At 40.3% G+C, this 13,398-nt stretch overlaps 1 protein-coding gene across 2 annotated transcripts in view; it reads right to left on the bottom strand.

Moving 5' to 3' along the window:
- Nucleotides 1-13,398, bottom strand: part of NCAM2 (neural cell adhesion molecule 2) — a 529,484-nt gene that overhangs the window by 203,942 nt on the left and 312,144 nt on the right. For both annotated transcript variants that reach the window (XM_054047466.1, XM_054047474.1), the window contains exons 6-7: nucleotides 12,312-12,429; nucleotides 7,448-7,608 (exon numbers count right to left, since the gene is read on the bottom strand). In XM_054047466.1, coding sequence (XP_053903441.1) covers nucleotides 7,448-7,608; nucleotides 12,312-12,429 — 279 coding nt within the window. The remainder of the gene's footprint in view (nucleotides 1-7,447; nucleotides 7,609-12,311; nucleotides 12,430-13,398) is intronic.

Here is a 13,398-nt window from a genome sequence, read left to right as displayed (position 1 = left end):
AGTCTCTTGCACATTGAATTGATAAACACTGGCTATTTAATCTTCCTTTCAGGTATAACTTTTAAGCAGTGCTTTGTTAAAAAATGATAGAGTTGGCAAAAAGAAGTTCTATCTTAAAAAGTTTTGAAATGAATGGAACCAATCATTGAAAACAGAACTCCTTTGGATTCTAGTGTCTGTTTTTATTGGAGAACAGAAATTGAAGTCTATAATCAACTCTCTTTCTTTCCCAAGACTTTGGTGTAAATGGAATTCTGATAAAATCTGTTGACAATGGCAAAAATGGAGGGAATTGCAAACATGCAGAATGGCAGAATCAAAATGCCAAGTGACCCAGTGAGGTAACAGCAGTGATGTCGGTGAGCAACAAAAGAAGAAATAATAGAAACAAAATTTAAGTCCTGTACCCAGAGAGGAAATAAGCATAACTGATACAAAGCATAGGCACATATGTAATTAGAATTAGTTGTTTTTTTAATCTGGTCCCATTAATAAACTTACTTTAGGTAAGCAAATATTGGAGTCTCCAAATTTGAGAATTAATGATTCAGAGAAGGGGCTTAGGTCTATAATGAGATGATGGAGAGTTTTGCGGGAGTGCTCTAGGGGGTTGAGCTTTGTTGGCTGACACAGGGTTTAGCAGGTAATTAGTACAGTACTTGTGCTCTTGTAATATATATCAGGGCACCTACAGCTTTTGGGTAGTCACCTCCAGATATATATTGTGACAAAGTTCCGAGCCTGTATTGCTGGGTCCCGCGCTTCCTGGAGGATACAGTGGCCTCAGAAGCTTGCTAAGGCCCTCAATATGACCTCCCTTTCCCAGAATGGTGGCAAAGGTTACAGCTTATTGAGCTACTTTCATCATAGGCCGGTATGGGAGGTGGGAAGGTGGAATACCCACAGTCTCTGTTGCTCCTTAGAGCCCCGTAGGCACAGTTTGGTCTCCTGCCTGTACCAAAGTCCGTTCCCCCTCTCCAAGGGATTTCAGCCCAGGGACCCTAATGATAGCAGCTGTTGGCGGCTTCCCTCCTCCACTGATGCTGCTTTGATTCCCTGGGCGACTTCCCCGTGGTCCCCTTTTCCAAGCTTCACCCTTACCTCAGCGTTCAGTAATGCTTCTTCTCTAGCTCCTTTCACCTGGGCTCCTCTCAAGAGAACTGGAAAGGAGAGCTTTTAAAGCAGTATAAGTGGGACCTTAATTGGTTCCAGCTGGCTCCATTAGCCTAACAGCCTTAGCAGACCCTTTGTCAGTTAATTGAGGTCAGGTGCCGGTATTAGCCTAATGACCTTACTGGTTAAATTGGTGTCAGGTGTCTTGATTGGCCTGGAGTAGCCCTTGTTTGGCTACCCAGGGAACAGGGACCTGCTCATATCTGCCTTCCACTACCCTCTTATATCCTTCTGGCCTGAGTCTGTCACAATATATATAAATACACCACACAGAGACAGAGATAATGGCCTAGAGAAATAAAAAGTAGAACTATAAGGTAAGATTGAAAAGAATGAGGCCTAGCTTATGACCAGAAAGGAGACAAACAGAAAAATAGAATATTTTAAATCAGTATGTAAGTAGGAATGTCCAGATAGCAGAAATAGTGGAAATGACAAAAACAGAAGAAAAAAAAATCAGTTAACACCCATGTTTCCCAGCAGGTGTGGAAGGATCAAATAGAAATGAATTTATAGCAAAAACCTTGGCACAAGTCTTAAACATTAATTTGGACGAGATCCCCTGAATGGCATTGAATATCAATACGGAGCAACACTATGGCAGGAAAACAGAATGACAGAGAGAGATTACCAAGACTGGCTCATGATCAGATCCTCTATGAGGGAAATAGCATGTTTCTGATATCTTCCTGATATAAACCTCATCACAGAGAACAGATATAAAATCCTAGCAAAGATCAAAAAATATTGTGTTCCAGAAAATAGAGGTAGAAGTTCTGTAATCTTCCAACGTTAGGATTTTATATAAGGAGAAAACATCTTTTGGGGGAGTGGAAAATAGCAAACTAATTATTGAATAAAATAAAAACTGTAGCCCATATAACAAATCCAAACAATGATATTGATAAGCACAGACGTAGTAGGCATATTAACTCAGAAAACACAGCATTCTAAAACCTTTACTACCCTCTCAGCTACATCGTCTGGAGTTTAAAAGTGTGGAGTTGTAACTTATTATATTACTACTTAACCTTTATATTGAAGCATTGACAGATCAGGGCTTCATTGTGTTGCATACCCTACAAACATATAGTAAATGAGAGTCCCTGCCCCAAAGATCTTGCATTCTAAAGAAAAAAATAAATAACAGGTGGATGAGAGAGACAAGCAGGAAGTAGGGTTTCAAGGACAATAAAAAAAACCTGATAGGATGTTTTAGCATAGATTGGCCGTGTGCAGAATTCTGAGCAGTAATCAGACGTTATCTTCCTAATCATTATCAGACCGCAGGTTTCTGAATGAACTATGTCATTTAAGGAGGGATTTGAAGGAGAAGGTGTTGTCTTTACAGATTATGACTAGGAGTTTTCTCTTTGTGTAAGGGACAACATGGAAGAAAGAGTCTTGGGGGAGAAAAGGAATATCAGGCAATCAAAGCTGGCATTGTTAGGGTGAATGCAAGGTATTGTGAAAAAGTAGTATGATAAAGATTGTGCAGATATTTGTAGGATATGATAAGGAATTAGTGTTGGGTGCAATGATTCTCTCTTATTTTCCCTCATTTCTTGGAAACAGTAGAAGGATTATTAGATTATTATAACTGAAATATACCCAGTAGATCATATAGCTATTGTGTGAGCCCATGTCAGACAGGAGCCTCCTACACCTGCCCATTCAATCCCTACCTCTGGTGAGGTGCTGCTGCACTCTGGTGGCTTGGCCACTGGGGACCTTAATTCTACTCCTCACCTCTCCCCTTGTCTGTCCCATGCTACTGTCACCCTTTTCTTCATCCCTTTCTTGGGGGATGACCCTCAGGAGGTGGTATTTGTATTCCTCTTCCTTGCTCCACTGTGTGCTGCTGTGCTCCCTCTGCCACTCACTCCCATTCAGTGACAATGCAGTGCACATGGTGCTGCACCAGCATTCTGATACCATTGAGGGAGGACTGCTCATGCCTCTGCCCAAAGGCTGCAGGGCCACTGATGGTGCCCAGCTGGAGGATGATCGGGAGTCTGTGGGCTCAGTTGAGGCTGCAGAGCTCTCAGACTCTACCATGCTCTGGAACAAGCTGCGCCTGTTGTTGGCAGACACACATGGCTCCACGGGGAAGGTGCAGCTCACTCTGCAGCGGTGGGGGAGATTTTAATCTTTTACTCCAGGCTGTGAGAGCTGTGATAGGGGAAGGCAAAAGGACCAGGAAACAGGATGATGCAGCCTACCAGTGGGCCTGCAGTTTCTGCAATTCTTTGATTGCATTTGGGATCAACCACAGTTGGCTGCGTGGCTCCGCAGGGGTGGGCAGCGGCTGTAGGGTGAGTCTCCACAGGTGCCAGGTACTCTCTTTTCTTTGGGCAGGTGGGTGGGTGGGAGTTTTCTGTGATGTTTCTGGAGGAGACTTGCACTGATTCAGCTGTCAAAGGGGATGAGGAGTACTTCAGCCACTTCACCAAGCTCTCAGGTGGGGTGGCAACCCTATTTTCCCCACACCTATTGTCCAAGATACTGGGGCTTGCTAAGGTCATACTGGGACACCTTCTGCACCTCCAGGACTGTGTGGAGGGGCTGATTCTCAAGCTGGTTAACATCTATGCCCTGATACTGGGCCCGGCGGTGCAGCAGGCATGAGTTCCTAGTCCTAGGTGGGGACTTCAACACCACCCTGAACCACAGGACCACCTTGGGAGACAGAAATGAACATTCTCAGGAACACCACTGACGACAACTCCCTGGTAGATATCTGGTGCAACCACCACCTGGATGACTCCACCATCTTCGCTTATGTCCAGATGGAGGACACTTGGTCATGCCCCTCAGAGTTGGACCTAATTTATATTTCCTGATTTAACATCTTGTAGGAGAACTCTTCCAGCATTAGGCTGGCCCCATTCTTGCACCACCACATGGGGGCATGACAGCCTCAATGACATCTGAGAGGCTTGAGCTGGCCTACAGGCATTTCAATAACAGTCTTTTTGAGCATGTGTGCTTTGTAGCATCATTCCAGGAGTTCTGGCTGGCCTGGCAAAGGCAGAAGCAGAGGCACATCTTTGCCTTGGCACGGAGGTGGTGGGACCTGTCCCTCTGCAGAGAATGTCAGGAGAAGTGGGATGAACTTTGGGCCTTCAATGACCATCTGGCCTGTGGTCCTTTCATTTGATCCTGCATCCAGCTTCTTTGGGAGATGGATTGTGGCTCCCACTTCTTCTACACCTGGAGAAAAAGAGAGGGCCAAAAAGCACATCACCTGCCTCCTGGCAGAGGACAGTATCCCTCTCATGGACCCAGTGGAGAAGTGGGGAAAAGTTAGGGCCTTCTATGCCAGCCTCTTCTCCCCGGAACTGACTGATGCCAATACCTGTGGGGGGTCCTGTGGGACAAACTCCTTATGGTCAGTATAGGAGACTGGGACTGGCTAGAGCACCCTCTCACTCTGGCTGAGTTCTTGGAAGCCCTCCATCTGATATCTACCAACGAATCTCCATGCATTAACGTGCTGACCCTGGAGTTGTACCACTAGTTCTAAGACATTCCTGTCTGGACCTCTTCACCATCTGGGCCAAGTCCTTAGGAATCAGGGAGCTCCCCATGTCGTCTTGGTGGGCTGTGTTTGAACTGCCGCCTAAGAAGGGTTACCTTCATGACCTAAGGAAATGGCATCTTAGTCTGTGTCTCACTCCTCAACTCCTCAACACAGACTACAAGGTCATAGCGAAAGCCATCTTGCTGGGGCTGGGGTCTGTGCTAGACATGGCACACCAAAATCGGACCTACATCATCGTGGGCAGAACCATCTTTGATAACCATGAGAAACCATGTAGGGCCAGTCCGTGCTCTACTCTGGTTCCATAGCCCACTAGGGATATTAGCTGGCAGCTCCTCCATGGACCATTGTGTTCATTTGTGACCACTGTGTTCATTTATAACAGTTTTTGGTGTATAATTTCTTAGGGTTCTTTAAAAAACCAACAACAACACAACTTAAACAAACTCCATCATATAGCATCATACTAATGCTCACATGGGTCATCAACAGGGCTGAAACCCTTAGATCCACTGTACAGACCTCTGCCACTTCAGCTATCAGAGAACATAATGCACTTGGCTGACATCCTCTTTGTAACACAGCACTCTGCTAGTGAGTTTCACTGATATTTGCTTACACCACAGGACTGGTGAGAGTTAGGAATCATGAGTTCCCTTCCAGACTCTGCAGATGAGTGTGATCGAGTGAACACAGACTCTCTTGCCCATTCTTCCCAAACTTAACCCCTTCTGTCCTGCCCCTTCCAGTCTATCTTACTTCCAGTTCTCTCTCTTCCTTACACCAGGATCCTCGTCCCAGTCCCATTCTCCTTGCCTAACTACTCCTAATCACCAATTCTCAGGCTTCTCATCTAAGTCCCAGCTTCCTTCCTCGATCGGTCTCAGTTTCCATATAGGATGGTCTGTTCACAAGTCATGCCAATACTGTATTAGGGTGACCAGATGTCCCGATTTTATAGGGACAGTCCCGATTTTTGGGTCTTTTTCTTATATAGGCTCCTATTACCCCCCACCCCCATCCCGATTTTTCACACTTGCTGTCTGGTCACCCTAATACTGTATACAGGCTGATGTAGAAAGCCATTAGATAGGACAGGGAAAGTTTAGGCTGAAGGTTAGGGTTATAGATATGTCATTTACACAGACTAATGTTCCCAACATCCTGCAGAAGTGGTGCAGAGGGGTCATGGTTGATGATTGGTTGGGATGTGGATTCCACTTTCCCAAGACCCTTCTCATGCCATCCTCTTAGAGACAACTTTATACAGATGGAGTGGATTTAATCCTTAGTATTACTTCTATAAAAAGGTAGAAATTAGCCCTTTTGAAAAAACAAACAAACAAACCTGGACTTAATAGATAAATTGAAAAAATATAGTAGTATATTTGCTTTCAACATTGTTGCATCAGTCATTTCAATTGTTAATATTTAGTGTTAATTTCAATGAATATTTATGTATACTTTTTGTTTTAATTATGTATTTTCAGAATTATAATTGTCAAGTTCTTTCATATTTCAGATTCCCCCCACACACACTGCCAATGTAAATAGCAGCTTTGCTCTACTATACTATATTTTTAATTTAACAATTTAGGAGACATTATTTTATGGTGGCAACATTATGTGTGCTGACATAAATGTGAGAATTTTTTTTTGTCTTCTCTGGGGTTTATTTTCTCCCCTTCTTTCTTTATCTGACATTGTGCACCTGGGATGTTTCTTTACTTTAGGGCTTTAGTGAAAAAATTATAGCCTTGTTCCTGCAGTCTGATTCTGCAGTCTTGACCTCTTCACCCACACAGAGCCTTAGTGTCTGCAATTGGGCTCCATCTACATGGAACTCCATTAAAGCTAACAGTATTACACCTGTGTAAGCAGAAGGGTCCACCCACATAGGTTGGCTTGGAGGAACAGGGTTCATAAACAGCAATAAGATTTTTCGACTTTCTCACGTAAAAAAAAAAAAAGTATATTAAGATCAACCAATACATTTAAAAAAATGAATAAAATAAATAATAAAAACCCTGCTTTTGTATGGTTTTATCTGGCTTAAAAATTCTGTATTTAGAAGGCTAAATATCCTGTTTTTGACCCACAAGGTTTCCTCTTCTTTTTCTCACAGTCCAACAACCAACTTTGAAAAGGAATCCAGAGAAAATTAACAATTTACCAGTTCAGTGTTCTGTATCTGAATTGTAGAACAGCAGATGCTGAAGATAAAAGAATTTCAAAGTCAAATTTAGGAGTAAAGGTTAAAGTGGCCAACAGCCGGGAAAGCTTTCCTTGTAACCCAATGCCAAAAGTTGGCTGCTGCATCAATAGGCACCTCCGGGGGGGCACGATTCCACATAAACTCGTGAATTATAATTTAAGTTACTACTGTTCCTCAGTAACTGTTGCGTGTATTTAATAAATAAATAAATACATAAACTAAGCTGGCATTTGGACCTTAAAAGTCCATACTTTATAACCTCACTCGGCTCCTTGATACTTTATTTTCCTCCATGTTTTGATGTCTACAAATAAAATTGTGACCTCAATATGGGCCTAATCCTCAAATGGCATAAATTGCCAGTGTTCCACTGACTTCATTTTATACCCAGTGAGGATCTGTCACAATATGTCTTTTTATATCAAATATTACAACCAGCTGCAATCAGATAACTGTGACAAAACAAAAAACAAAGAAACAAAATATCATGATAGTATATGCCGTGAAATACTTACCAAAAACTTGGAGGAATGTCTGCTTTTTATCATTTCCTGCTTTATTTTTTGCTCCACAAACATAAGGACCTGCATCAATATTTTTGATATCTCTGATTGTTAATTCTGTATTGCTTCCTCTCAAAATATATTTTTCACTTTCATCAATAAGTTTGCCATTCCTGAAGAATAAAAGGGATTTATAATCACACAGTGTATTTCATAATCTGATTTAGAAGTGTCAGTCACTTCAGTTATTTCCACTGGTGGAAGTGACTATTTTGCTATCTTAAAAAGCACACCCAAAAATGTGTGGTAGAGACTGGCATTATATTTGGAAAGCAGTTGATTTCACTCTGATGTAAATTGTTGGAGTGGGTAATTGCGTGTCTTTATAAATGTGTCCAAACTCTGGGCATAAGGGAATCATTCTGGATTGTCTCTTGATGCTCAGAACTCCTTGTCATATGATTTTTATTACCATGTTCTAAAATACAAATTAATTAGAAACAATATAACATTTTCATTCCAATAAGTTTTAACATTGATTTAATGACACTACTATTGACATTAGTGCAATAATGTATAAAAATAGTTTTATACTACTTACACATATAGTACACTGGCACATAAACAACTTGTGTCAGTTTTTTCTTCTCAGCTGTTGTTGGCTAGCCACACAACAGTAAACAAACAAACCTCTAGTCACTGGGATATGTGCAGTGCAGATGGTTTAGAAATAATGAAACCTGTGAATACTCTGATGGTTGATCAGTACTTGAGCAACTCACTTCAGCACCCTGGCATATACTCAATTATATTGTGCACTTTTTCTACTAGAATGTAATCCTAGTAAGCTCAGCCCGCCGCTGCCTGACATCGAAAATCGGCTCGCGTGGCGCCTTTGGCACGTGTGCCGTAGGTTGCCGACCCCGCCCTAGCATGTAGCATAAGCGTGTAGATATCTTGGCATAAACGCAAATCTTCTATTCCTTTTGACGTAAGTGGTAAATAAATTACAATAATAGTACTCTGCATATTTCTAGCACTTTCCACCTTAAGATCTCTATGTGCTTTTTATATAGTACCCATTTTACAGATAAGTAAACTGAGACACAGAGATGATAAGAGACTTGCCCAAGGACACAGAACTCAATGGCATAGTTGGAAACAGAATGCAAAGTCATGGCTCTCAAACAACAGATCACATTTCTTCTCATAGTCTTCTTTAAAATCTAACACAATCAAACTCTAGTGGGGGAGTGAAGATGAATCTAAATAGGATTTTTCTGATAGCTTTGGAAAACAAAGGCCAAAATAACATTGTTTCACCAATAACATAAATAGCATACAATACTAAACAAGACAAAATAACATTCTAACCCCATACCTGAACAAAAGCTCTGTGTAGGTCAAAGCTTGTCTCTTTCACCAACAGAATTTGATTCAATAAAATATATTACCTCATCGACCATATTTCTATAATATCAATGAAGCAGTAATGCTGAGGAAACATTTTGAATTAGGTTCCAAATATAGACCTATAGATCAATCTCTTGTAAAAGCATCCTCATGTTGGCTACAAGTGGCAAGATTTTGGTGGAGTAAACTTTTAAATTAACTTATCAGAAATAATAAGAAAGGTAAATATTTTGATCTGTTTTTTTCCCCAAACCTGCTCTATTAATTACAGAAGAAACAAAATCTGAATGGATTTTTTTGCTTCACTGGCAATTCCAAAAATAAATAAAATAAAATAATTTGGGGTCAACCTGAAAAGATTTTTTATTTGTTTTGGGCTAATTGAAGTGATAAAAAATCAATGTTTTGTTTAATCTAAAAAAAAAAGGTTAATTTTTATTTTAAACATTTTTTCACATTTTTATTTAATAAAAATAAAATTAAATATTTCAAAACAAAAAGTTGATTTGAATCTGAAAATGTGAAAATGAAGTGTTTTGATTTTTTCACATATTTTTTAAACATTTTTTCAAACCAAAATAATGTGGGTAAATCAGTATGAATTTATTAAGCAACAGAGGGTCCTGTGGCACCTTTGAGACTAACAGAAGTATTGGGAGCATAAGCTTTCGTGGGGAAGAACCTCACTTCTTCAGATGCCACAGGACCCTCTGTTGCTTTTTACAGATTCAGACTAACATGGCTACCCCTCTGATACTATGAATTTATTAACTATTTTGGTCCTCAATCTGGATTTTTTCTGTTGAAAAAAATAATTCAGCTGAAAATTTTGCCCAGCTCTACTTAAAACACATCTTGAGATGTCTTTGAGATGAGCATGAGAGCAAGCAGAAATATATCATCAGATTTTGAGCTACATCAGTTCAAAACCAAGGTGTGAATGATTAGTCAATGGAAGTGAAATCAGAAATGAAATTGGCTGCAGGCATCTGGAATAACACATGTAATCAAGTTTTCTCCATCCAATGAGGAAACAGTTGAAGTCCCACCATCTATTATTATTACTTATTTGTATTTCAGGAGCATCTAGGTGCTGTCACCAACAGGGCTGGGTCTGGCTTTTTTGCCGCCCCAAGCAAAACAAAAACAAAAACGTGTGAGGCGGACGGAGCCAAGGTGCAGGGGGACTCGCTGCGCTGCAGTCGTGCCCCGGGCAACAGAGTACGCACCCCGGCTAGTGGGAGGGAGTGGAGGGGGGGGGAGAGAGAAGAGGGGCGGCCAAGGCTTCCTTCAGCTGGGGCGCTTGCCATGCAGCTCCTCCCGCTGCGCCGCTTGCTGGGAGGGCTTTGCACCACTCCGGTCGGCGGGGAGGGAAGGACGTGGGCTTGCTGCAGACCTGGCACTGGCTAGGGCAGATGGAGCACGCAGCTCGCTCCGAGCAGGGTGCTCCCCTCCTCTGCGCCGCTGCCCCCTACAGGGCGGCCGGAGCAGCGAAGCAAAAAAAAAAAAAAAAAAGGATTGGAGGGAAACCACTTCTTAGAATCTGCCGCTTGCTCGGCTGGTGCCTGGAGCCGGCCCTGGTCACCAAGATCAAAGCCCCATTGTAGCAGGCATTGTAATAACACATAATCAAAGACAGTCCTGCTTCCCCTGAGAGCTTATATTGTAAATAGACAAAACAAATGAAGGGCAGGAGGAGAAACAGAGAAGTGAATTGATTTCCCTAAGGTCTCATAGCACAGGTCAGAGGCAGAGCTAGGAATAAAACCCAAGTCCACTGGCTCACAAGCCTTTACCACATTCACTAGACCACACAGTGGCTCAGGGCCTGAGTAAGGCTTTATTGACTAGAGGTATAGGAAGGTCTACAACAATCATTTTTCTTAGTGAAGAGTCATTATTGCTACTGAAGGAAGATCTGGTTCACTAGTATCTGATCCACAGACTATTTGTATAGGGCCTTCTGTAAGGTGTTTCATTTGTTTGTATATTTTACTGTGATACTTTCAAATTAAAGTATACTAAAGATATGGCACTGAAGACTGGCAATTCTAAACATATAGCTCCCCAAGACACAAGATGACTGTGTCCATTTTTTTCATCTTGAACATGTAAAACACCATGTTCAATTGTCTTCTTGCAGTGAGGTAAATGAGGTTATCAGATTTCTGATAAACTTAAGAGACTTCTGCCCAGCTGGGAGCTACATTTTATAACATGACCTCAAAGGGATACCAAGTTCCCAAAGTGTGAAACTTTTGTTTGTGAATTTCAAATTACTGCTTCAAATAATTTGGGCTTTGAATGATTTGTTATTTTTGTTTCATCTGAGAGAAACTGAATTCTCATCTATATTAGTGAGTGGGGCAAAGATGGCACTTATTTGCATCTTCTGCAATCCAAATGAATTCATGTCAGAAAAAGTCAGCATACCATTTGACACAATATGTGTCATAAAGCAGGTATCAGTCAAGGGAAACCAACATCTAAGATGAATCTAACAGACTCTCTTAAGTTTCAAATGCTGAGTAACAATGAGAGAAGATAGCTGAGGAGAATCACTACAGAGTCCAGTGCACGCTGAAAGATATTCACTAATCTCTTGATCGCTTTGAAAGAGCACATAGGGGGACAATTCATTCAAGCCCCAAATAGAAATACATGTCCATACAAGGAATCTGAGCTATTTCACACCCTGATATTGGACTGCATCCTTCGTGAATAGATCAGGTGTTGAAACAAAAGGCATACAAGTCCGTTCCATAAATATGCATGCAAAAGCTGAGATCCTTAGAGACGTTATGTGGCAAATTTTCAAAACTGCACAGTTTTAACCATATAAATCTCACTGACTTCACCTGGAAGATATACCCCCTATCCCCCAAACAGTTTTCTGTTTTTAAGAGAATCAGATTTGCAAGAGTATCCACAACCTGTCTGTAATTAATGGAATCAATTATCCAGACAAACTAACACAACACACAGAACCCATACCTGTTACTGAATATCTGGCTGCACTGAAATATCAGATGACTAAAATCAGCTTAAGATAGATATTTTTTTACATTGTATTGATGTATAATAGGATACTGTTACTCTGTGTGTTGGGCATGTATTTATAGCTTTAATCTGTATTCTGTGTTATTTTAGGTAGTTGTATATGGGATTGGAGTGTGAAAATTTCATGGAGAAATTGAAAAATACATCCATAGCCTTTTTTAAAGTCATAGGTTCTTCAGCTTTATTTGTTTCTCCTTTAATGTGAGGCACGTTAAAATGTTAGATATTTTCCAATTTCTCTTTCTTGATGATAAACATAGTTTGATCAAATGTGTGTTATTTAATTTGTTTAGCAATTCCCTATAAACAGCCATAAACACAATGGAGATAGTTTATTTCAGTATGATACAAACTTGTAACATATTTCAAATCTTTCTGATATACAGATCTAAACTGAACTTACCTATGCCAGCTGATTTCAGGTTCAGGAGAGCCAGTGGCTCTACAGAATAAAGTAATTGCCTCTCCCCGATCTGCTGTAGCATTAAAGGACTTCTGTAGCAACGTAATTGCTGGAGGAACTGAAGGAAATGTAAAAAAATACATGTGAGGTAAAATAATTGAAAAAAATATAAAGTTTCAATTGCTTCTGTGGAAACTTTGAGCAGAGCAATCCTTATTAAGCATTCAATTTACAAATACAAAATGAAGTCAGCCTATAATATCAGATAACACTATATTTGCATTCTTGTATTTCCTTCAGACAACATTAATCATGATTATTCCATTTTAATGTTATCAAACCACTTGTGTATGGTTTCTTTTGAACTAAACTAACAACAAAATGAATATAAGCATGTTTTTCTCCTGATCTGCTTTATTAAATAAGATTTTAAAGTAGCTGAAGGACGATAGCTACTGGGTGCATGTCAGTGCAAAGAGACTGATTAGTGTTAATTAAACTACCTGAAATGAAAATGTCTCTCTTTTCTCTTCCCTCTTTGACACAATCGTGCAGCTGACAGACAACCATGCACTGATGTGAGACGGCACTTTCAAATTAGGTGTCAACCCTTAATGTTCTTCTTGATTAAACATATTTAATTCTTCTAAACAAACTACAGTATATTTTCTGGACAGGAATATCATCAGCTTAAAATGATACATTGTGATAGAGTTCTCCATATACAGTCCATATCTAAAATTACATTTCCAAAAATTCCAACTAATTATTGTGTCCTGGTAATTGCATAGTTTGCATTTTTGATATAATGCAGTTATTAGTAAAACAACAGTAATTTGCACTGAACACCTCACCAACTTTCATAATAACAAGCAGTTTCAAGAACCAATAAAGCAGAAGATGTAATTTAATATCTCCATTCATGATACTAATTTTGTTATTCTACTGGAATGGGCTTAAGATGGATGGTATGAATCTTAATTTCCACAAGATTCCTACTCAAGATGAACTAAAAGCATCTATTATATTATTAGAGACGTCATAGTTAGACATCTTTGATAGGTAAGCAAAAATCCCAATTCCTCTG

This window comes from Malaclemys terrapin, chromosome 1 (assembly GCF_027887155.1).
Source record: "Malaclemys terrapin pileata isolate rMalTer1 chromosome 1, rMalTer1.hap1, whole genome shotgun sequence".
Taxonomy (NCBI): domain Eukaryota; kingdom Metazoa; phylum Chordata; order Testudines; family Emydidae; genus Malaclemys; species Malaclemys terrapin.
This window is presented reverse-complemented; position numbering and strand designations above follow the sequence as displayed.